At 45.6% G+C, this 26,191-nt stretch overlaps 1 protein-coding gene across 1 annotated transcript; it reads left to right on the forward strand.

Moving 5' to 3' along the window:
- Positions 1–3,839: 3,839 nt before the first annotated feature.
- On the forward strand, positions 3,840–26,191 carry NOBOX (NOBOX oogenesis homeobox). Its single transcript, XM_089654346.1, has 9 exons — positions 3,840–3,891; positions 7,798–8,295; positions 9,337–9,443; positions 10,054–10,268; positions 12,594–12,688; positions 15,839–16,058; positions 18,927–19,189; positions 21,919–22,125; positions 25,925–26,191. Exons 1-9 carry the CDS (start codon positions 3,840–3,842, stop codon positions 25,954–25,956), a joined length of 1,689 nt encoding a protein of 562 aa, XP_089510472.1. The 3' UTR covers positions 25,957–26,191.

Genomic DNA, 26,191 nt, shown 5'->3' on the forward strand with positions numbered 1-26,191 from the left:
AATGGGGCCCCTTATAAATCATTCATGTAGCTTAAGTGTGAATGGGGCCCCTAGTTGATTCATGCAGCTCAGGTGTGAAAGAGGTCCCTATAAAGAACTCATACTGCTTAAGTGTGAATGGGGTCCCTATAAATGGCTAATGATGCCCAAGTGTGAATTACGCATGCAGCGTAAATGTGAATGGGGCCCCTAGAAATGACTCATGCAGCTCAAGCGTAAATGGACCCCTAGAAATGACTCATGAAGCCCAAATGTGAATTACTCATGTAGCTCAAATGTGAATGGGGCCCCTAGAAATGACTCATGCAGCTCATGTGTGAATGGGGCCCCTATAAATGACTCATGTAGCTCAAGTGTGAATGGGGCCCCTATAAATTACTCATGTAGCTCAAGTGTGAAATAGGTCCCTATAAAGGACTCATGCTGCGCAAGTGTGAATGGGGCCCCTATAAATGACTCATGAAACTCAGGTGTGAAAGGGGTCCCTAGACAGGACTCAAGCTGTCCAAGTGTGAATGGGGCTCTTATAAATGACTCATGAAGCTCAAGTGTGAATGGGGCCCCTATAAAGAACTCATGCTGCTCTAATGTGAATGGGCCACTACAAATGACTCATGCTGCTCAAGTGTGAATGGGGCTCCTATAAATGACTCAAGCTGCCCCAGTGTGAATGGGCCCCTATAAAGCACTCATGCTGCTCAAGTGTAAATGGGGCCCCTATAAATGACTCATGAAGTTCAAGTGTGAATGGGGCCCCTATAAAGGACTCATGAAGCTCAAGTGTAAATGCGGTCCCCTATAAATGACTCAAGCTGCCCCAGTGTGAATGGGCCCCTATAAAGCACTCATGCTGCTCAAGTGTAAATGGGGCCCCTATAAATGACTCATGAAGTTCAAGTGTGAATGGGGCCCCTATAAAGGACTCATGAAGCTCAAGTGTGAAAGAGGTCCCTATAAAGGACTCATGATGCTCAGGTGTAAATGCGGTCCCCTATAAATGACTCAAGCTGCCCAAGTGTGAATGGGCCCCTATAAAGGACTTGCTGCTCAAGTGTAAATGGGGGCCCCTATAAATGACTCATGAAGCTCAGGTGTGATTCGGGCTCCTATAAAGGGCTCATGAAGCTCAAGTGTGAATGGGGCCCCTATAAAGGACTCATGAAGCTCAAGTGTGAATAGGGCCCCTATAAATGACTCATGAAACTCAAGTGTGAATGGGGCCCCTATAAATGACTCATGTAGCTCAAGTGTGAATGGGGCCCCTATAAATTACTCATGTAGCTCAAGTGTGAAATTGGTCCCTATAAAGGACTCATGCTGCGCAAGTGTGAATGGGGCCCCTATAAATGACTCATGAAACTTAGGTGTGAAAGGGGTCCCTAGACAGGACTCAAGCTGTCCAAGTGTGAATGGGGCTCCTATAAATGACTCATGAAGCTCAAGTGTGAATGGGGCCCCTATAAAGAACTCATGCTGCTCTAATGTGAATGGGCCCCTACAAATGACTCATGCTGCTCAAGTGTGAATGGGGCTCCTATAAATGACTAATGCTGCTCAAGTGTAAATGGGGGCCCCTAGAAATGACTCATGAAGCTCAGGTGTGAAAGAGGTCTCACAGCTGCCCAAGGACTCAAGCTGCCCAAGTGTGAATGGGCCCCTCATAAATGATTCATGCAGCTTAAGTGTGAAAGGGGTCCCTAGAAATGAATTATATAGCTCAAGTGTGAATGCCCCCCCTTATATGACTTCTACATCCTAAGTGTGAATGGGTTCCCTATAAAAGACTTAAGCTGCACAGGTGTGCATGGGGCCCCTAGAAATGATGCATGTAGCCAGGGGCAATAGGGGATCATGGGGCCCCTGTGTCCTTGCCCAAACTCAAAAAAGCCTATGAAAAAGGTACCAGTGGCATCTCATGGGGCCCCCTCCTGACCCCGGGCCCTCGGGCATTGCCCGAGTTTCCAAATGGTCAGTCCGCTCCTGCATGTAGCTCAAGTGTAAATATGGCTCCTAGAAATGATTCACACAGCTATAGTGTGCATGGGGCCCCTAGAAATGACACATGTAGCTCAAGTCTAAATGTGGCTCCTAGAAATGATTCACACAGCTATAGTGTTCATGGGGCCCCTAGAAATGACACATGTAGCTCAAGTGGCCCCTAGAAATGATTCACACAGCTATAGTGTGCATGGGGCCCCTAGAAATGACACATGTAGCTCAAGTGTAAATATGGCCCCTAGAAATGATTCACACAGCTATAGTGTGCATGGGGCCCCTAGAAATGACACATGTAGCTCACGTGTAAATGTGGCCCCTAGAAATGATTCACACAGCTATAGTGTGCATGGGGCCCCTAGAAATGACACATGTAGCTCAAGTCTAAATGTGGCCCCTAGAAATGATTCACACAGCTATAGTGTGCATGGGGCCCCTAGAAATGACACATGTAGCTCAAGTGTGTATATGGCCCCTAGAAATGACACATGTAGCTCAAGTCTAAATGTGGCCCCTAGAAATGATTCACACAGCTATAGTGTGCATGGGGCCCCTAGAAATGACACATGTAGCTCAAGTGTGTATATGGCCCCTAGAAATGACACATGTAGCTCAAGTCTAAATGTGGCTCCTAGAAATGATTCACACAGCTATAGTGTTCATGGGGCCCCTAGAAATGACACATGTAGCTCAAGTGGCCCCTAGAAATGATTCACACAGCTATAGTGTGCATGGGGCCCCTAGAAATGACACATGTAGCTCAAGTGTAAATATGGCCCCTAGAAATGATTCACACAGCTATAGTGTGCATGGGGCCCCTAGAAATGACACATGTAGCTCACGTGTAAATGTGGCCCCTAGAAATGATTCACACAGCTATAGTGTGCATGGGGCCCCTAGAAATGACACATGTAGCTCAAGTCTAAATGTGGCCCCTAGAAATGATTCACACAGCTATAGTGTGCATGGGGCCCCTAGAAATGACACATGTAGCTCAAGTGTGTATATGGCCCCTAGAAATGACACATGTAGCTCAAGTCTAAATGTGGCTCCTAGAAATGATTCACACAGCTATAGTGTGCATGGGGCCCCTAGAAATGACACATGTAGCTCAAGTGTGAATGAGGCCTCTAGAAATGAATTATACAGTTCAAGTGTTTATGCCCCCCCCCTTATATGACTTATACATCCTAAGTGTGCATGGGGCCCGTAGAAATGACGCATGTAGCTCAGGTGTGAACAGGGCCCCTAGAAATGACGCATGTAGCTCAGGTGTGAACAGGGCCCTTAGAAATGACGCATGTAGCTCAGGTGTGAACAGGGCCCCTAGAAATGACGCATGTAGCTCAGGTGTGAACAGGGCCCCTAGAAATGACGCATGTAGCTCAGGTGTGAACAGGGCCCCTAGAAATGACGCATGTAGCTCAGGCGTGAACAAGGCCCCTAGAAATGACTCATGCCGCTTTTTTCCAACATTGTATCTCTTTCCCCAGGACTCGTTATTGTTTCCTCCACCTGATTTCCTCATTTTAGGTTCCTCCAGCCACCTGTGATTCACCTCCAGCTAACTGGGTCAAACCACTGCAGACACAGTGGGGGGGGGATTCAACCCTACCATCCTTCATATGATCCTATCACTGTTTCCACTAACATATGATTCCTATAAACAAACATTGAATAGTTTTACAAATAAAAAAATATTGATCAAATGACTGAAGGAAGGAGTTGATCTCCCCCAGGAGAGAATGGACCAGTCCATTAGAACCTCAGCAGAAAAAAAAAAAAGACAAGAAACTGAAGAAAAAAGTGGAGAGAAAAGAGAAGAGAGCTAGAGAAGGAGAGGAATGGAGGCGGAAGGAGGAGTGCATGTGGAGGAAGGCAAGCCGTGTCCATTGGGTAATCAATGAAATGTCTAATTATCTGCTTCATTAACCTGACTCATTGGAGGCACAAAGAGGAATATTCATTTAATAAGAGTCCAATGAGGACTAGCCCATCCAACCTCATTGATCCAATATTGATCAATATGCTGATATCCCTTCACTGATCGTGTGTGCTAATTACAAATCAGAGCAATGAGGGTTATGGGGGCCATCCTACAAATCCTGGTAATTGGCCTGCGCTTGTCCACCAACATCTGGGACCCCTGGGGGGGGGGGGGGCGTTAGAAATGGTTACAAAATTAATGAATTGCAGATTCCTTTTACTAGTTGCATGTTTTCAAAGCAAACTCCATTGCTGGGACCAGGGGTGGACTGACAACTCATGGGGCCCCTGGGCGATAGGGGATCATGGGGCCCCTGTGTCCTTGCCCAAACTCAAAAAAGCCTATGAAAAAGGTACCAGGAGCATCTCATGGGGCCCCCTATTGACCCCGTCCCTCGGGCAGTGCCTGAGTGCTCCAATGGTCAGTCCGCCCCTGGCTGGGACCATGATACATGCTACACCCATGTTTTGTACTTCATGGCCCTCCAAACACACCAGCCAATGCTCAGGCATTAAGGTTCCATGCACACTGGCTTCAAAGTCGCTTTGTGTTTTGCCTGTAGAAGCAGCTCAGTGTTACCCTATGTGTCTATGTACATTAGGACATTTAGAGGCATATCCAGGGGCGGACTGACCATTTGGAAACTCGGGCACTGCCCGAGGGCCCGGGGTCAGTAGGGGGCCCCATGAGATGCCCCTGGTACCTTTCTCATAGGCTTTTTTGAGTTTGGGCAAGGACACAGGGGCCCCATGATCCCCTATTGCCCTGGGGCCCCATGAGTTGTCAGTCCGCCCCTGGGCATAGTTTAGGCTCAACGTTTAGAGGCAGAAAAAAAAAAACCTTTCTGGTTTACATTTTTGTTTGGCGCTCTCTGGCAGAAAAAAAACGCTAAACACTACTAAATGCACGTACAAAATGTACGACAATTTTTTTCTGCCAAGGGAACTGGCGTTTTTTTTTTTTTTTTTTTTTTAAAGCTCAGTATGCATGGAGCCTTAATCTCAGCAAACTGCATGGTACTTTATTGCTGTGTGTTGGGCTACGTTCACACTAGTTCTGTTAGCAGGCGTCAGACAGGCGTTTGGGAAGCGTTTTTAACACTTCTCAAAAGTCTCTGAAAATCCTGCACATGGCAGTACACAGTGCTGTTCACACAGAAGCGTTAGCGTTACGGCAATACAGACGCCTCTGGATGAGTCAGGAGGAGTTGAAGCCTCCCATTCAAGTCTATGGTGCCGCTCTGCAAACGCCAGGCGTTTGCGGTGCGTTTGCGGAGCGTTAATACCATTTAAACTTCATCATAGGCGTTTGTGGTGCAGTTTTAATGTTGGCAAACGCCTATCAAACGCCACGCATAGGGCGTTTTTGGAGCGTTAAAAACGCTTCACAAATGCCTGTCAAACGCTATAGGGGCGTTTGGCAAGAGTTAGAAATACGTCGTGTGAATGAGCCCTTGTAGGGGGTGCAATTTAAAATAAATAAATAAGAGGTGCTTGTGTGATTTTTGGACATGGGGTAGACGATGGATATAAATGGGATGTCCTAAACATGGTGCAACAAGGCCGGTTGCAGAGGTGAGAGCAGAACCCGACATCATTTGTGCTGACCCTATGCGTCTTTCATCGTTTTTTCAGTTTTTTGTTTTTTTTTGTAATTTTATTTTTTTAGGAGCTTTTGTAAAAACGTTTTGTAAACCTTTTTTTTTTGCGGGCGCAGGTTAGAGCCTATTGGGGTCAAAACACAGGACTCTGCCCCAAAAGAAGTGCGTGTAGTTCTATGAGCAACGCTACAAACAGTTGTGAATAGGAAACATAACATCTAATGCAATCCTAGTGTTGAGCTTTGAAGAGCTTTTAATGATACTTCCAATACCTGTGGTGTGATGTGAAATATGGTCCTAGATCACAGCCTTCCCCCCAAACCAATTCCTATGTTAACACCTGCTGTTCCCATTATGAGGGGTCCCCACCATCCCTGTGCTCAGTTCCTAGGTCTGTACACCTGCTGTGCCTGTTATGAGGGGTTCCCACCATCCCTGTGCTGAGTTCCTGGGTCTGTACACCCACTGTACCCATTGAGGGGTCTCACCATCCCTGTGCTTAGTTCCCGGGTCTGTACACCCACTGTGCCTGTTATGAGGGGTCCCCACCATCCCTCCATCCCTCTACTGAGTTCCCAGGTCTGTACATCTGCTGTACCCATTATGAGGGGTCCCCACCATCCCTGTGCTGAGTTCCCGGGTCTGAACACTTGCTGTGCCCATTATGAGGGGTTCCCACCATCCCTGTGCTGAGTTCCTGGGTCTGCACACCTGCTGTATCCATTATGAGGGGTCCCCACCATCCCTGTGCTGAGTTCCCAGGTCTGTACACCTGCTGTGTCCATTATGAGGGGTTCCCACCATCCCTGTACTGATTTTCCAGGTCTGTACACCTGTGCCCATTATGAGGGGTCCCCACCATCCCTGTGCTGATTTTCCGGGTCTGTACACCTCTTGTACCCATTATGAGGGGTCCTCACCATCCCTGTGCTGTTTTTCCAGATCTGTACACCTGCTGTACCCATATGAGGGGTTCCCACCATCCCTGTGCTTAGTTCCTGGGTCTGTACACCCGCTGTACCCATTATGAGGGGCTCCCACCATCCCTGTGCTGAGTTGGAAAGGAGGGCCAGAGAAAATAGTAGCAGATTAAACATAAGCTTTAAACCTAAGTCAGTTTTTTTGTCTGTCCAAGTGGGAGGACGTCCCCTAAAGTAAATGTAAACCCAATCAGTCCAATCTTACACCATTTGGTATGTCAGTGTCATGTTCAAGCTTTTTAAAGCTCCAACTTTAGGTATAATATGTGGCTATCCTGCCATGAAGTTCCTTGTTCAGGCCCTTTTATGTTAGATCGCCCCAATTCCTGCACCTCCACACCTCAGATCGCCCCAATTCCTGCACCTCCACACCTCAGATCGCCCCAATTCCTGCACCTCCACACCTCAGATCGCCCCAATTCCTGCACCTCCACACCTCAGATCGCCCCAAATCCTGCACCTCCACACCTCAGATCAGCCCCAATTCCTGCACCTCCACACCTCAGATCGCCCCAATTCCTGCACCTCCACACCTCAGATCGCCCCAATTCCTGCACCTCCACACCTCAGATCGCCCCAATTCCTGCACCTCCACACCTCAGATCGCCCCAAATCCTGCACCTCCACACCTCAGATTGCCCCAAATCCTGCACCTCCACACCTCAGATTGCGCCAATTCTTGCACCTCCACACCTCAGATTGCCCCAATTCTTGCACCTCCACACCTCAGATTGCCCCAATTCTTGCACCTCCACACCTCAGATCGCCCCAATTCTTGCGCCTCCACACCTCAGATCGCCCCAATTCTTGCGCCTCCACACCTCAGATCGCCCCAATTCTTGCGCCTCCACACCTCAGATCGCCCCAATTCTTGCGCCTCCACACCTCAGATCGCCCCAATTCCTGCGCCTCCACACCTCAGATTGCCCCAATTCCTGCACCTCTGCCCCAATTCCTGCACCTCTGCCCCAATTCCTGCACCTCTACACCTCAGATTGCCCCAATTCCCACATTTTGCCACTTTAGATCAGCCCATGTTGCATACAGGCCCCAGTGCATGAGCCTTCAGACCTCAGATCAGCCCCAAGCACCTTCACAATGGAGGTGCAACCTGCTGCAAGTTGAGGAGTGTCGGCATGCACGTAAGTTTCTTCTACACACTGATTTCAATTCAAAATCAAACAAATCATTTTGTCTGGGGTCGAACTTAGTAACCCTTTCACATTGTTTTCCAGTTTCCAAGGAGGAACCCTCTCTATTGTGTACAGAGCAGGAAGGTGAAGAAGAGACTCCAGAATATAACACAGTGATTGTGTCTGGACCGAACGATGAACTGGAGACCCCGGACCCGACTGAGTTCATTATTAATCCTTCAGAGAACCCGGTACCCAATTCTGGACCATGCCAGCTGAATTTAGTGGCTGTTTGTGGGCCCATGCCTGATCCATCGGGGGGATGTTACAGCACCTACAGTGCAGAGCCTGCCCAGGGCCCCGGGTTCTTCACTACAGGGGGACAGTTTCAGCCTGTAAACCTAAAAATGGTGGGCTCCTTCCCGCAAGCTGTGCCTCTACCACGACGCTCTGCCCGCTGTGCCACCTCCTGCCGCCTGCCAGCCTTTATATATGACATGGGACCGGAAGGAGGGAGTCAGAGGGTGAAGAGCCAGGCTGAAAACATGGAGGAAATGGTGGCTCCTAGCCGGAAAAAGAGCCGGACCCTTTACAACATTGGTGAGCACCTACCTTTTATCATTTTCACATCCCAATACTTTCAGGAATAACAGCCTAAGCTCAAACATCATAAAGTTGTGCTAAAGGGCTTGCTGGGTTGGATAATATACAGAACAGAATTGTGAAAGTCTTGCCTTTCCTGGGGAGAATGCTGCTGTAGGTTTCCATCAGTTGCTCACCTGCCTAGTTATTTGGGCATATCATATCTGCTAAAGTAGAGGATGAGGCAGTCTAAGCTCTGAATTTCTATGTCAGTTTCAATCCCATGATCAAATGCTTAGGCCTTCAGACAGGCGAGCAGTATTTAAAGTGGACCTTCCATCCACAGAGTCACTGTTCCTCCTTACATTCCTACCTCCACCGCAATATAGGGGCGGACTGACAACTCATGGGGCCCCCGGGCAATAGGGGATCATGGGGCCCCTGTGTCCTTGCCCAAACTCAAAAAAGCCTATGAAAAAGGTACCAGGGGCATCTCATGGGGCCCCCTACTGACCTCATGCCCTCGGGCAGTGCCCGAGTTTCCAAATGGTCAGTCCGCCCCTGTTTGTGTGACCTCTGCGTCCCAGTTGATATGAATGGGACTGTCTCTGCGGAGATGTATGGAGCACCTGTGTGTCCTTATGCAAGCACACACGGCCCTCACACAGCTGTATGCTGTAGTGCACCCCGTGTGAACAAGGCCTTAAATGTTCACACATCTGGGCAAGGACACAGGGGCCCCATGATCCCCTATTGCTGGGGGGCCCCATAAGTTGTCAGTCCATCCCTGGACACAGCCACTGCTCCCTATCTGACATCTGTGTGGGTGTGTGGCCCCAAGCTGATAAACTGTGAACAATGGCTATGTCCGTGTTCTTGCTGTGTCCCATTTGTTATCAATGGGACTGTCTCCACGGGAAATCAGAGAACACGGCTCTTGCGCGGGTCTACACTGTAGTACACCCCGTGTGAAGGAATACGGTGAATATTATTCTGTGAATGTGCAGTGAATGCTCCATCGAATCCTTTATAAACGTACTCTCTTGTCTATTGTTCCAGACCAGCTACAAGAATTGGAAAGATTGTTTACGGAAGATCATTATCCGGACAGCGATAAGAGGAAAGAGATTGCAGAGGTTATCGGAGTGACACCACAAAGGATTATGGTATCTCCTTTTTAAAGTCTGTGAGGTGGAAGGGGTCCCCGACTGCAGAGGAACAAACTATTTGAGTTTTAGATGGTGGAGGTTGGCTGCTCTAGGTCCATGGGGATGGAGGGGAGAACCTGAGTGGCCTATAGCTGCATATCAGGAATATGTCTGCAACAACTGGAGATAATTGGAAAGAACGTCGTAGGACAGGCTGTGATGGTTTACCAAATGTATCTTCCTGCAGGATAAACATAATGGCCATTGACTTGAATATATTCATCTCTATGGCACTTTTCTCCTTGAGAACATAAGATGCTTAGGAAGTGAGGCAGCCATCTTGAGCGCTCTTAGTTGAGCCAGTTAACCCACTGGCATGAGAGTGGAAGAAAACTGGAGTAACCCATGCAAGCACAGGGATAATATACAATTTCCATGCAGGTAGTGTCCTGGTCCGAATTCAAACCCATGCTGTGATGCCTGAGATGTGAACACTGTGATGCCCCCTTAGGCAGGAATTATGGGAAAAATCCAATGGTAGAAGCCATAATGTTTTACAGCTTTGTCTAGCAGTCCGTTTATGATCAACCTTTGCTTCTTCTAACTTCTATGTTGTCTTTGGTTCCAGGTTTGGTTCCAGAACCGGCGTGCCAAATGGCGCAAAGTGGAGAAAACGTCTGTTAAGGATCCCAAAAAGGTGACCTCTTCCATGGCTACATTGGCCCGCTCTGAGAATGTAGGCCTTGGTTCTACCACATCAATGCAAGTGCAGCCAGAAGCCGTTTCATACGCGGTGCCTTCAATCCACCATCAATACGGGCCATTACCGGTTGTGAGAAATGGGTGAGTGGGCTTGCTGGTCCAATACATCTTCTAGTTTGACTTCAATGTTATATGGCCAGTAAAGAGTGATCCCCCATCTGCAATCATTTACATAACATGTCATACCAAGTATGTGTTGGGGCCACATGACTGAAATGTGAGGCTGTTAAATGCCCAATGTAAGCCTTTTGTGACCAGAGTTCATTGATGCCTAGATGTCCAAGTTTAGCAACGTCAGTGGGGAACTCCGGTTTCCTCCCACACTCCAAAGACATGCTGGTAGGTCTGATGCCTAGATGTCCAAGCCAAATTTAGCAACATCAGTGGGGATCCACTAACTTGACCATAGTGCTAGAAAATTTGGTTTGGACATTTCCCCAAATCTCTTGCCTCAATATAGTTTATGTACTCTAGATTCTGTTGCGCCACCACCAAGATACTTCACAATTTTTTCATAAGTATAGCCACCTTGCCAATATTGTCATCGGCACTTCTTCCTGCTTCACAGTTATACCCTCACACTTCACAAACATGTCATTTCCCACAAGATAATGCTCCTTGACATACTGCCAAGGCTGTAGAGGACTGTTTTCATTTTGTCATATTCATGTTATTGACTGGCCAGGAAACAGCCCAGACTTAAAGCCCATTGAAAAGCCATAAGAAAGATTAAAGTGTGGTGTTGGAAAAGGTCTGGAAAACAAACTAAAATTCCCAGAAACTGGTATCTTCCTATTACACCACAACAACCGAGAAATATAATGCATGTCAAAGCTATTGTTGCCTTTAAAGGCTATCCAACATTATACAGGCAGCACGGTGTCTGAATAGTTAGCACTTCCACCTGGCAGTACTAGGGTCGCTGGTTCGAATCCCAACCACGGCACCACCTGCCTGGAGTTTGCATGTTCTTCCTGTGCCTGTGGGGTTTCCTCCCACACTCCAAAGACATGCTGGTGTGTTAAATGGGCCCTGTCTAGATTGGCCCTAGTATGTGTATGTATGAATGTAAGTTGGGGAACTTAGATTTTTCGCCCCTTGAGGGTTTAGGGACTGATGTGAATGTACAATATATATGTAAGAGCGCTGCGGAAATTGACGGAACTATATAAGTACCTGAAATAAATAAATATTGACGTTTTTGTATATAAAAGAATTAATCATTCCTGTCTAAATAGATATTAAATAGTATAACCTCATCTCAGGATTACATTTGGGGAAAAAATGATATATAACATGAGTTCCAACACTTTTTTGAATTAAATATATCACTCCAAACTTGACCAATTCTACAAAATTTAGAAAACTGGCCACAATTATGGCCTTTTGATGTATATTTCTTGAAGGCTTTTATTTAGTATACTGTTTTATTAAAAAAAAACATTTTATTTTACATTCTATTTACATATACATAAATATAGGTTGACAAATGTGCAAAAAAAGTTATATATATATATATATAGTAATTGTATCAGACAACTACAATATTATACTTTGACTTTTGTCAGAGTCTCTAGCCTGAATGTGATCACTAATATGTCTGATTATACCCGACATTGTGATCACATGACTGGGAACCATGCAGATTGGTTCCAGATCATCATTGTGGACCAGAGCTGTCAGTGACTGTCAGCTGGGATTGAGAGCCACCAATCACACAAGGTGTCGGTTGCTGGCTTTCAAAGGAGGGATGTTTATTAATATATTCCCAGCACGGGTTGTCAGTGTGGGTGTTAAAGCCTAACTTCGGATAAGATTTTTTTTTTTTTAATTTTCGTTTTGGATCAAATAATTGGAACCTATGGATTTGTATTGTTGAAACTTTATGTGGCTCATGGTATGCTTTTATTAAATACCCAAGAGGGGTTTCCATGTTGGCTTTTTAATATATGTTATAGTATGGAACATTTTAGCAGTTGGCTGGGGAAACTCGACACCCCACACTGGGCAGGAGGAGAGGTGGGAACTATGGCAGGAGGAGAGGTGGGAACTATGGCAGGAGGAGGGATAGCCCCCTGCCATAGTTCATATCACCAAGAGGGTTCTCTCTGTTAGAGATATTAGAACCCAGCAGCGTAGCCCACCAAGCTCCACCTATGGCAAAATACACTATATGATCAAAAGTTTGACCATCACACCTATATGAGCTTGTTGGACATCTCCTTCCAAAATGAATTAACATTGAGTTGGCTCAGTCTCTGTGGCTATAACAGCCTCCACTCTTCCAGTACTGATGATGAGGTGTCCAAAACATGTTTTGCTTTAGTGTATCTGTATTGTGACTGAACTTACATCCATGAGTATTAACAATATTTTCTCTCTCCTTCCATCTTCTGTCACCTGTAGGATGTCCATTCTGCAGGGAAGTCTTCTTCACAGATCTCACTCTATGGATATGTCTCAACACAGCGCCCCCTGTGGTTCAACCAGCAGCGGTTCAGGTCAGTGCAGGGACCAGTAGGGCGCTCCACTGCTGAAATTCTTTATATGGGATGGTGGATTGGTGGTTAACGTTGTTTATCATGAAGTAGTGGAAGCATGGGTTTGGTTCAGTCCAAAGCTTTATGCTTGGCGTGTGCATCTTAATTACAAATTACACATTTTTTTTTTCTAGATGCATGGAAACCTGATACCCAATCTGTGGCCTTAGGGCAGCACACGACCCTTTTGTATGTATTGTGCAGCCCTCAGGCCCAAAAGGATGTCGACAGTATATTCCTTTCCTAGGTATTTCTCATTAAACATTTTTCTAGATGTATGGAGTCCTGGTGTCCAACCTCTACCCTGAGGGCCACATGTGTCCTTGGGCCCCACCAGGCAGTAGACTGTGTATTCCTTGCTTAGGTGCTTACTGCTTACATATTTTTAAGAAGTTATGACTGTAATAAAGAGCAGATTCTAGTAATAAATCCATGTAACCTGTCTACAGTCTCCTACAGCATGTCTCCAGTCATGTCTATAGCATGTCTGCAATCTTTGATAGTCTTCTATAGCATACCTTTTCGTCCCTGACCATCTTCTATAATATCCAGTCTCTGACCATATTCTGTAATATGTCCAGTCTCTGACCATCTACTACAGTATGTCCAGTCTCTGACCATCTACTACAGTATGTCCAGTCTCTGACCATCTACTACAGTATGCCCAGTCTCTGACCATCTACTATATCATGCCCAGCCTCTGACCATATTCTGTAATATGTCCAGTCTCTGACCATCTACTACAGTATGCCCAGTCTCTGACCATCTACTACAGTATGCCCAGTCTCTGACCATCTACTACAGTATGTCCAGTCTCTGACCATATTCTGTAATATGTCCAGTCCCTGACCATCTACTATGGCGCTTCCTAATCACCAATAATAATAAATGTGATCACAAAAATCTCAATAGTATAAGCCAATTGTCTAAATACAAACCATAAGATCAAGAAAAATCAGGAAATTCCACATATATATGTGCAAAGTCCCAAATGCTGTGTGAAATATAAATATCAACCTAAAATAATCAGTCCATAAATTGTACTGTATTGTATGAAAAGTACTTGTATCCACTGTTCCCACTGCTGAGTGATCCACCACCAAAAGTTAAAAACACTCACCACTCAACAAGGAGCTCAATAGTATCTGAGTGAGGAGTGTTTCTAACTTTTGGTGGTGGATCACTCGGCAGTGGAAACAGTGGATACAAGTACTTTTCAGTACAATTTATGGACTTTCTGATTTATTTTAGGTTGATATTTATTTATCACACAGGGTTTGGTACTTTGCACATACTGTATATGTAGAATTTCTTGATTTTTCTTGATCTTATGGTTTGTATTTAGACACTTGGTTTAAACTATTGAGATCTTTGTGATATTATTTATTATTATTATTATTAGTGATTTAGCAAGCGCCATCGTTGGCTTATAAAAAAAAAAATGTATATCCTATGGGATAAGAGGTGGCAGCTGCTATTAAGAAAATATCTTTATTTGTTTTGGTGTGGGGGTTATTTTATATTCTATTCTGTAATATGTCCAATCTCTGACCATCTACTACAGTATGCCCAGTCTCTGACCGTATTCTGTAATATGTCCAGTCAGTGACCATCTACTACAGTATGCCCAGCCTCTGACCATCTACTACAGTATGCCCAGCCTCTGACCATATTCTGTAATATGCCCAGTCTCTGACCATATTGTGTAATATGCCCAGTCTCTGACCATGTTCTGTAATATGTCCAGTCTCTGACCATCTACTATAGTATGCCCAGTCTCTGACCATATTCTGTAATATGTCCAGTCAGTGACCATCTACTACAGTATGCCCAGCCTCTGACCATATTCTGTAATATGTCCAGTCTCTGACCATCTACTATAGTATGCCCAGTCTCTGACCATATTCTGTAATATGTCCAGTCTCTGACCATCTACTACAGTATGCCCAGTCTCTGACCATATTATGTAATATGTCCAGTCTCTGACCATCTACTACAGTATGCCCAGCCTCTGACCATATTCTGTAATATGTCCAGTCTCTGACCATCTACTATAGTATGCCCAGTCTCTGACCATATTCTGTAATATGTCCAGTCTCTGACCATCTACTACAGTATGCCCAGTCTCTGACCATATTATGTAATATGTCCAGTCAGTGACCATCTACTACAGTATGCCCAGTCTCTGACCATATTCTGTAATATGTCCAGTCTCTGACCATCTACTACAGTATGCCCAGTCTCTGACCATATTCTGTAATATGTCCAGTCTCTGACCATATTCTGTAATATGTCCAGTCTCTGACCATCTACTACAGTATGCCCACTCTCTGACCATATTCTGTAATATGTCCAGTCTCTGACCATCTACTACAGTATGCCCAGCCTCTGACTATTATCTGTAATATGTACAATCTTTGACCATTTTCTGTTGGACTAAATATATTGACTGTCAGTTACCACTCTGTTCTGCCCCTCCAGCGCTCTCTTGAGCTCTGGGCTGTACAGGGGGTAGGAGCGGTTGGCTCAGGCTCTCAGCAGCATGCTGAGAGGTTGAGCCAGCTGCTGTTCAGGCATCTGGGTAGATCCCGACATTAAAGTCGGGATCCCTCCAGAGTCTGGATGACTAATTTTAGCTCACTGTTGGCTGGATATGGGTCACAGGAGTGCAGATCTAAGAACACTTCTGTGACTTAAAGGTGAAGTAGGGCCAAAACAGCTTTGGCCCTACTTCTCCTTTTTGAGATTCAGATGAATGAATAATATTCGTGGCAATAGTGCTGCCCACATTTCATAGCGCTGTAAATCATTTAGGGGTGAGAAATGGAAGTGATGATCTGTTATTCATTCCTGGCACACACAGCCGTGTCTTAGCTATGACCTGGTCACATGACCATTTGGAAACAACTAGATAAAAACAAGAATGCGTTATACAGTCTATAAACAGACAAGGATCATTAACGTTTTTTTGTATTTTTTATTTTTTGGGGGTATAAAGGAAACACTGACCCCCTTCTCTGCAGATACATTATATAAATGGAACCTGGCATTGCCTTGAAAAATACATGAAAAAGTTGACGTTTGACTTGATGTCATTTTTTTTTTTTCCAGTGTCTAGTTTGGGGTCACCTGGAGCGATCTGTTTGCCGCCATCCCCGGAGTATCCTCCCACGTTCCATAGCCCTCCACCACTGCGGCGCGTTGGCCTGCCTATGTCCATGACCTTTAACTCCAGCAGTCACATGGTTCCGCTTATGCTGGATACGCCGGAGAGCTCCTGTACCCCATCTCCGTCTACTGATGGCGATATGTTCTCTTATAATATTCAGGAGTATGTATGTCTTTTTGTCATTTCTTTATTAGTACAGAACACTGAGATCACTTTTACTGATTAGGAAGCTGAAATCTTATTGGCTCTTTGACCTGCAGTATTAAAGCCTAGGTTTAGTTAAACATTTGATTTTAAAATAGAAATCGACAACAGGGGCAGACTGACCGTTTGGAAACTCAGGCACTACCCGAGGGCCCGGGGTCAGTAGGGGGCCCCATGAGATGCCCCTGGTACCTTTTTCATAGGCTTTTTTGAGTTTGGGCAAGGACACAGGGGCCCCATGATCCCCTATTGCCCAGAGGCCCCATGAGTTGTCAGTCCGCCCCTGATCGGCACAATTGTGATATGAACCTATCCTGTCCTAGGTGAAATCTTTCATTTTTTGTCCCCCCCACACCCCTGCAGCGGTAATATTGCAGTCCTGCGGGGATTAATACAGCAACTGGACCTGCCATAGGCACTCACTAGAGTCACAACTATGCCCGCCCTTTCTGCTCCCCTTCTCCATTCATATAAGCTGTACTGTAGCTTCCATCAGGGAAAAGCTTTCCGTGAACGGACGGGGGATGGATGAAAGGTTAACTTCCTCCACTGATACAGTGTTTCTCATTGCTGGAAGCTTTAGTACAGCTGCTGTGAATGGAGGAGGGGAATGGAAAGGGCGGACCAGGGGCGGACTGACCATTTGGAAACCCGGACACTGCCCGTGGGCCCGGGGTCAGTAGTGGGCCGCATGAGATGCCCCGGTACCTTTTTTCATAGGCCTTTTTGAGTTTGGGCAAGGACACAGGGGCCCTATGATTTCCTATTGCCTGGGGGCCCCATGAGTTGTCAGTCCGCCCCTGGGGCGGACACTCTTGACAAAGGACTGCGACAAGTCAAGCGGCTGCATTAACCCCCGCAGCACTGGAAGATTACCGCTGCTGTGGTGGGGGAAGGTTGGAGGACTGACTATTTCAGCTAGGACGGCTGGCACTAGCACAAGAAGCACTTCTTTTAAATCTGAGTACTAACGTTTTGTGCTGCGGTTGAATAAAAAAAAAAAACTAAAGTGGCTTGTAAATTGAAATATGTTATTGGAATTTCAAAAGTTATTTTCAATATTTTTAAATCTGCAACTTCCATTGATAATCCTTGGTGATCCTGCCACGGAGATTCTTGTTTAGGCAACTTTTGTTATTGGGTGACAACACTCTTGTTTCTATCTCCCAGCTGTTCAGCTCTGTTGTCACTAGTGATGACCCGGGTTTGAATCTGAGTGGGTTCAGCAAACTTTACTGACATTTGGGTGCTGAATCCAAACCTTATTGAAATGAAGGGAAGACGAATATTAGAAAGCAGTTCTGCCCATTTTCTAGGTGTCTAGGCAAGGGATTGTAAATCAAACGGCATTAGGGGCTGGGCATTGCCCTGGGGAACATGTATCAATCAAAAAAAAAATTGATGTTTGGGAGGGAGCAACAAATTTAATCATGCTTAAAATAAAACATTGAAAATGCAAAACTCCTCTAAATAACATGCCTGGGGGATGCCCTGACCCTGCCTGTGAAGTGCACATCTATTCAATGTATATACAACCTATTAGAACAGCACAGACCTTTGCAAAAAATGCTGATAATTGACATTTCCTTGCCAGCTTGCTTTTTTTTTTTTTTTTTTTTAATCTAAAATGGCATTGGGACCCCCCGAAATACATATGAGCGTTTTAAATGACTCTCTTGTGGTTCAAGTCAATGTGCTTGAAAGGCAAGCTCCAGTCTTACCTTCCATCTTGCGCATTTGTACCGGCTCCTCTCCTGTACTGAAATGACCTACTATAATTTCACTGCACACTGTGAGCTTCTCCGCTCCCAATACAGTACCTGACTTCATATATGCTCTTTTTTTAGCTGAATGGGCATACTTTCCCAAAGACACCCTCCAAATTTTTGTGGGAACCCTTACAAGAAGAATGAAGGATGGTATAGGTACAACTCCATAATAATTCCCATTGCTTTGGAATGAATGTCCAAGAAGCTTATATAGGTGTGATGGCAAACTTTTGATTATATAGTGTATTTTGCCATAGGTGAAGCTTGGTGGGCTACCCTGCTGACTTCTTATGTCTCTTGTAGAGAGAGCTGTCCTGGTGATAGCCCCCTGCCATTGTTCCGATCTCTCATAGATCCACCATGGAGAGAGGAAACCCAACACAAGTATCCATTATGAGGTATAACATGACTCACATAAAGAGCCAGCAGTAAAAACCAAACATAGGATCCAATCCTGCTTCACTCCAGCCAATACTATAAAAAGAAGATTGAGCTGTATTTGGGTATCAACTCTTTCCTACGTACAATTTGTAAATGAATGTTCCACAACATGACGTCCAGTGCTAGGAATACATTTAAAGGAACTGTAGACCATTGCCCACTTCCAACCTTATGGCAGTAATTTGGGGAAGGCCCTTTCGCTGTTCCGTAAAAACATGGTTTGACCAGAATGGTGAGGAGCAACTCAAGTGGCCTGCACAGAGCTCTGACCTCAACCCTACTGAACACCTTTGGTATGGCTAGGAATGCCAGTTGCAAGCCATGTCTTCTCATCCAATATCAGTATCTGACCTCATAAATGTTCCTTTGGCTGAATGGACACCACTCCTGCAGACACATCTTGTGGAAACCTTCCCAGAAGGGTTGAGGCTGTTATAGCCATAAAGGGGCCAGCTCTATATTGATGCCAATGGTTTTGAAATGGAATGGCCAACAAGCTGATATAGGTGTGATGGTCAGGTGTTTACAAACATTTAGCTATCTAATGTATCAATATAGTGATTGAGTTTAGGTATTTCATACTTGATAAAGTTCTTATCACTACTTTTCTCTGCAGATCCCCAATGGCAGAGACGATGGGGCCACCTATGAGATATGGGCCGCACTACTATCACCAGAATAACCAAATGGGACACTACCAAATGCTCCAGTATACGCAGTACCAGAGAGTCCCAGTACACAACCTTACTCCGACTTCCCCGGAGGACACCGCCTTCCTCGCCATGCCGGCCAATAACACTGGAGTTATAGCCTATGGAACCTCAGGAACTTTCTTGCAGGGCCGACCTGGGGGGCATATTGTGCTTCAACAAGGCACAGGTATGGTCAGAGGGCTGTAAATGAAGTTCTTCCTATGGTATGCAGTAGAAGGTTTCCATTTTCTACCACCATTCAAATAAAAGAATAATTAAATGGAACAGGGCTTGATAAATTTGCTTTCAATCTAGGAGCAAGCTAAAAAGTTAGGAGCCAGTTTTTTGTTTTTTTTTTAAATTAGCGTAGCGAGGGTTGTTAGCGCCCAGGGCAAGGCAACTTTTGTGTGACAAGCTTCAACCGATACGATCTGAAATGTGACAATCACGGCAAAACCGCCCCACGTTTTAGGTGCCATTGAAAATAATGGCACTTGAACCTGCGTTTTTTTTTATTACAGCGATTCTGTCGCAATCCCAAAATGCACAGGTGTGAATGCAGCCACCCTCATTCACACATATGCGATTCTGGATGTGCTTTCAAATTCACAGATTTGCATGAGAGGCTAGATATTATGTGTTCCTATTGAGCTGGTTCACATAGATGTGATCTAAGCGCATTGTGTTTTGAGTGCCATTACGAAAGGGTCGTGTGCGAGTTTGTAGTGCTGCATTACAGAATCGCAATTGATAGAGTAGAGTGGCATGCAGAGATAAATGTTCACATAGGATTGCTATTGACAGGCGTATTTGCATTGGGGTCTGCGGGACGCGCCTTTGCATTGGGGTCTGCGGGACGCGCCTTTGCATTGGGGTCTGCGGGACGCGCCTTTGCATTGGGGTCTGCGGGACGCGCCTGTGCATTGGGGTCTGCGGGACGCGCCTGTGCATTGGGGTCTGCGGGACGCGCCTGTGCATTGGGGTCTGCGGGACGCGCCTCTGCATTGGGGTCTGCGGGACGCGCCTGTGCATTGGGGTCTGCGGGACGCGCCTCTGCATTGGGGTCTGCGGGACGCGCCTCTGCATTGGGGTCTGCGGGACGCGCCTCTGCATTGGGGTCTGCGGGACGCGCCTCTGCATTGGGGTCTGCGGGACGCGCCTCTGCATTGGGGTCTGCGGGACGCGCCTCTGCATTGAGGTCTGCGGGACGCGCCTCTGCATTGAGGTCTGCGGGACGCGCCTCTGCATTGAGGTCTGCGGGACGCGCCTCTGCATTGAGGTCTGCGGGACGCGCCTCTGCATTGAGGTCTGCGGGACGCGCCTCTGCATTCGCAGCTATGGGACGTGCCTTTGCATTCGCGGCTATGGGACGCGCTTTTGCATTGAAGTCTATGGGAGGCAGTGTGTGAACCCAGGCTCCAGGACACAATTTCTAGTTGCCATGGCGACCTGGCGCCTAGGATTTGTCGAGCCCTGAAATAAAAGCTAAAATTGCTGGTTAGATTTTTAGGAATATGTGCAGGCCTTTGGTGGCATAAAGTGGTGTTAAACCCTCAGTGGTTTTTAGTGTAACACATTGAGCATGTTAAAATAAATATTCCCCAGTAAACTATTTTGTTACAATTCTGACTCATTATGAGCATTTTCGGAAATGCATGAATGAGTTGAACTCACGTAATCTGTGTATGGTGGGGGCTTGCACGTACAAGTTGGCTCCGCTGGAAGTGGATTGGCCAGCGGACCGGCAGATCCTAGATCTAGCACATTGTCCTGACAGAGGATCTTATTTCTGCTATTGGGACTCTTGTAGATACTCCTTACAAGATTATTACCATAAAAGACCAAGAACCATGAGTTGCATTACACTCAGTAGGTTGGATGGAACAGGGATGCAGGACTTATCTGTCCAAAGTGGTCACCAGAGATCGGAAAACTGCTAAAAGGTTCAATGAACCATAAAGTGCTCTCTATGATGCACTTAAAGAATAAAGGGGCTATCGTTTGTTTTTTTATATTACAGGTCAGTGATCTCCAAATTGCGGCCTGCAGGCCAGAATCGGGTCTTTGCTTGTCCTTATCCGGCCCTACGGGGTATTATTTCTCATGCTGACACCAACACTGAGGCATCATTCCTTCCACTGACAGTGAGGCATAAATCCTCTCACTGACACCAATTATGGGGCACCATTCCTTCCACTGACACCAACTGTAGGACATAAATCCTCCAATTGACAGTGAAAATCCCAGTAGATCAGCAGGTTTTTAACTACTCAGACCAGCCCATCTGGCACCAACAACCACGCCATATTCAAAGTCATGTAAATTCCCTTTCTTCTCCATTCTGAGGCTCATTTTGTACTTTGGCATGTTGTCTTCACCATGTCTACATGCCTAAATGCATTGAGTTGCTGCCATGTGATTGATGATTAGCAATTTTTGTTACCAAGCAATTAAACAGGGGTACCTAATGAAGTGGCTGGTGAGTGTATAGCCTGGAGCCTTAGTGCCATCCATGGGAGCGGAGTTGGAGACTGGTCCTACAGATTTAGGAGAATTGGAAAGCAAAGTGTCCTGGTATTTAGTATAGGCTCAGAAGCCATCAAATGCCCATGCCAAGGGTTCTTTTGCTTACATGGGTGACCTAGGGGTAGCAAAAACAGTCGGGGGTGGTAGTTTTACCACCCCCTGACCACCTACCTGCAAGTTAACATGGCCAGTGGCCATGATCTTACACATCACTGTGGTTTCAGCACGGTGTGGTGAAAACTATTCCACCTCTTGTGCCTGGCAGTCAGAGGGACACATACAAGTCTCTAATTGGTATAACAATTTATTTTAGAGAATGCAATGCATGAAATGACCACCTGAGATAAAGAGCCTCTTTTCACATTTCCACAGGTGGTCCCATTTCCACAGGCGGTCCAGTCTACCAGTCTTCTCCATGGAATGACATGTACGTACAAGGTGCTCCATTCCAGTGCTCTCGCCCCCAGGTGGGTGGAACACGTGGTATTCCTGAGCTGCCCCATTGCCCGCAGCCTGCACCCCACATATCGCAGCATCATCAGGAACCTGCACCAACCGCTCAGCCCTCCACCTGTGAAACGGCTGAGAACACTGACCGTGAGTTACATTCTCATTTTCTGAAGAGTGTAGAATTGTCTGCTTTTGGCCTGAAAATAAGTGTTGTTAAAAATGATACCTCCCATTGAGCCACATCTGTTTCCCAATTACAGCCTTGCAATTTTGCAGTGCATCACTGCTGGTCGCCACCATCTTGCTTTTTGTGGTGCACTGTCGCATGACTAAGAAAGTGATGTCGCTACTCCTCCTAGTGTCCAACAATGGGGACTGCAATGGAGGAAGAAGCTGTAGGGCAGATGGAAGGTCAGCTTTTTTTTTTTTGTCCTTTGTGCTTTCGGGAGGCACTGGTGATGTCACCCACTAGAACTGAGAGCTTGAAATCCCCTGACCATGCACTATTGAAATGGACTGGAGTGTATTAATGCAGGATCTTGTGCTTCCAGCTCATCCAGGAGGCACGGTGATGCTACCCCAGAGGCGATGGAGGCCGGGACTGAAGCAGGGGTGGACTGACCATTTGGAAACTTGGGCACTGCCCGAGGGCCTGGGGTCAGTAGGGGGCCCCATGAGATGCCCCTGGTACCTTTTTCATAGGCTTTTTTGAATTTGGGCAAGGACACAGGGGCCCCATGATCCCCCTATTGCCTGGGGGCCCCATGACTTGTCAGTCCGCCCCTGGACTGAAGTAGATTTATTTTTTGGGGGTGCAAATGGTTTACTTACAAATCAATTCTTAAAGCCGCTTAAGGTAAGGTGGCAGGGAGCTGGCAAAAATGTGGATCTTCTGTTTTCCATGGAAGATGGGAGTAGCAGAGGGTGCAAACTAAGTGTAGTAGATATATTAAAGTATAACTAAAGGCAAAACTTTTTTTTTTTTTTTAATTTTGGATAGAATAGAGAGAGATTAGAACCCCTGTCAGTTTGTATTGCTTTCTGTGCCCGTTAGGGAGATTCTGTTTGTCCTGTTTACCATTATTGAAAGTCAAAGTAAAGAAAATCCCACATTTTGGGTTGTCCCCAGAAAAGTAATAGAGGGGAAATCTTCCAATGGGGACACTAGTTCTGGTGACCTGGGGATCCCATGGGATTTCCTTAATTTGCAGGGATTTTCTATCACTTCCTGTTTGGCTATGAGACAGGAAGTGAAGCAAAATCTCCAAAAATGGGGCACAGATGACAAAAAAAAAAAAAAAAATTGACGGGTTATGACCCTTCCTTTCTCTATCCAAAAATGAAGGAAAAGTTTTGCCTATAGTTCTGCTTTAAACATTTATTGTGGAGAATAAAAATTGGCAACTCGCATAGAAACAGGTAAAATTCACTTATCAAAGTCCAGCCTGGTAGATGGAGATCTCAGCAAGGCAAGGCACCAGGGTCCAGTCCAGGGAGGTCTGCAGGGTTGGTTGCGGATTTCCGACATGGATGAGGCTATGAAGCAGACCTACCACTATTGATGCCTCATGCTTTTTTATTTCTTCTCATGTGAGTTGCCAGTATTATGTGCTGTTCATTTCACTTCCAATACTGCACTTACGTTGGGGCCCTCTGGTCTTCTCTCAGCTTTTCCACATATGGACTGGACCTGGTGCCTCACCTTGCTGAGACTTCCATCTACCAGGCTGGATTTTGATGATAAGCAAATGTTAACTGTTTCTATATGAGTTGCTAAAGGTTATTCTCCACAATAAAAGTTTAATATCTACTACACTTAGATGGCAACCTCTGCTCTTTTTATCTGCCATATGTAGAGCTTTCTTCAGTCTTCTGGAGGTGCTGGATAAAGGTATTTTGGAGTCCAATAGTTAATCCCTACTGTACCACTAGGACTTATTTTAATGAACTTTTGCTGAGTTTTCATATATAGTATATAAAATAGGCACATAAGAGCCCATGCTTTGTGCTATATTATCCTTTTCTGCAGTTTGCCATGGAAGGTCTGCTTTAGAGCGTATTTGAACGGAAGAGCAAATGTTTTATATGTTGCCGCTTACCAGTCCTAGACCCAGTATATGCAAATCGCACCAAAAGTAGTGCATGCGCTGCTTTAGAAATTGGTGTAGCTCCGACCAAGTTGGAACCGCACCGACGTGACCGATGTAATTGTGGACAATAGGGTGCGACTTGGCATGCAATTTGCATTTTTTTCCAAGTTAAGAACATTTTTCTGCAACATTTTCTGATCCTGTTAAAAATCTGGTATACTTTTTTTATACTTTTTGTGCAGTGAAATCTCAAACAATGTTATCGCCCTTCCCGGTTCTTTTCTGTGAACCACAAAACTCCTCCATTCTATGCTGCAAAGATGAAGAGAGGGAAAGGTGTTCTGTAGTCCTGACCAGTGGCATCCCAAGGCAGATGCGGGGGGTGTGGTCTGCATCGGGTGACACCGGACCCACTCCACAAAAAGGTAAGTTGTACAGCAAGCCGACGATCCCCGCAGGATGGATCGGATCCATCCTGCGGGGATCGTTGGCTTTCTTTACAACTTACCTATTCTTGGAGCGGGTCCGGTGTCACCCCGGATGCGGATGATTCTGCGGGCTGACACCGGTGTATCGGCAAGATGTGTCTCCCATGTAGATATGTCCCCCTGAAGCAACTGCGCATGTCCCGGTTTCAGGCACGATCAATCGATGATAGAACTACTGCTATCATCAATTGATCATGCCTGAAACTGGGACATGCGTAGTTGTCCCAGACCCGCTCCAAGAAAAGGTAAGTAGTAAAGAAAGCCGACGATCCCCGCAGAATGGATCGGATCTGCGGATTGCGCATTATGGATCGGAGTCCGATCCATTATGCTCAATCCGCAGATCTGATCCATTCTGCAGGGATCATCGGAGGGGGTGTCACCAAGTGTTACCACACCGGGTGACACCAACCCTTGGAACGCCTCTGGTCCTGACAGTTACGATTGGGTGACAACACTGCTCCTCTATAGGTTTAGTAAAGTGAGTGAGTTGTCACCCTAAGGCAGGATCACCAGGTAAAAATAAAAGGAAAGTAAACCAATGCAGCCAGGGGGCCCCAGGACTGGTAAACTGCAGTATTTTACATTTTTTGTTCCTGGGTTTAGATCTGCTTAATCAGTTTGCCTTCAGACTCTCTCCTTCTCATTGAAATTCTATACACCCTGTCTAAACAGATAAGGTAGGGAATGAGTTTCTCTTGTCACATCTATAGGTTAACTTGGGCTTGAGTTATTGAGCTTTGTAAACAGCCTTAGATCAGCAAAGCAGCTAAGCATCACTTGGAAAACGTGGAGCCTGGAGCTTTACCTGCTTGTTGTAAATGTATACGTGAATTATGCAGTATTTCATATTTTTTGACCAAATACTGTCCTTTATTTTCTTCCAAAAGACTTCCCTATTTTTATAAGTCCTCATGCACACGGGACGTTTTTACAGTTGCTATTTTTGGCTTTTGACATTTTTTTCTACAGCCAGTAAACCCCCCAGCATGTTATCCTATGTGTCCATACACACACAGACTGGAATCAACGTTTTCTGGCCGGGATGTTTTTGCTGGGAAAAAAAACACAGGACTAGTGGGTTTCTAGAGGAGTTTTTTAGCTGTAAAAATGTGGTAAAATGCTGCAAACCGGCGTTTTTGGACTTTTTTGACAAACAAAAAGCTAATAACCGCAAATGTGGGAAAACGCCGCTAAACGCTAAAAAAAGCTGAAAAACTCTGTTTTTTAATGTGGCTTTACACAGCTAACGTTACCAGCGGTCTCAAAACACCCCGTGTGCGTGGAGCCTAAGTGTTTTTTTGTATTGCATTTATTTGAAGTACAACAAAGAGAATTGATGTATTTTATTGAAATTCCTTTTATCAGCTGACCCAGAAGATGTTACAAGCTCCATTTAAAGCTATCCATCGGACCAGAGGGAATGGTTTCCTTCAGTATAACAGAAGCATGCTGGGAAAACAGGCCAATAGCCCATTGTCGACACAGAGAGGAATCTATATTTTTGATGTTTATTTTGTACTATGACTTATTTGTTTACTTTGTTGGAAGTGGGATATGACAGATATAACATACAGAAAATTATACCATTTTCATGCAAGCTAGCTCAATAAAGTCCCAATTTAATTTAGTAAA

Source organism: Staurois parvus, unplaced genomic scaffold (genome assembly GCF_062004578.1).
Source record: "Staurois parvus isolate SC_StPar_1 unplaced genomic scaffold, SC_StPar_1.0 ptg000758l, whole genome shotgun sequence".
Classification (NCBI taxonomy): Eukaryota; Metazoa; Chordata; class Amphibia; order Anura; family Ranidae; genus Staurois; species Staurois parvus.

What these genes read in the sequence shown, in the direction of transcription:
- NOBOX (XM_089654346.1), top strand. Translation starts at nt 3,840, where the DNA reads ATGGAGGCGGAAGGAGGAGTGCATGTGGAGGAAGGCAAGCCGTGTCCA. An exon ending in TTACCGGTTGTGAGAAATGG is followed by an intron (nt 10,269 to 12,593) that starts GTGAGTGGGCTT and finishes TGTCACCTGTAG; the next exon opens with GATGTCCATTCTGCAGGGAA. An exon ending in AACGGCTGAGAACACTGACC is followed by an intron (nt 22,126 to 25,924) that starts GTGAGTTACATT and finishes TCCTTTTATCAG; the next exon opens with CTGACCCAGAAGATGTTACA.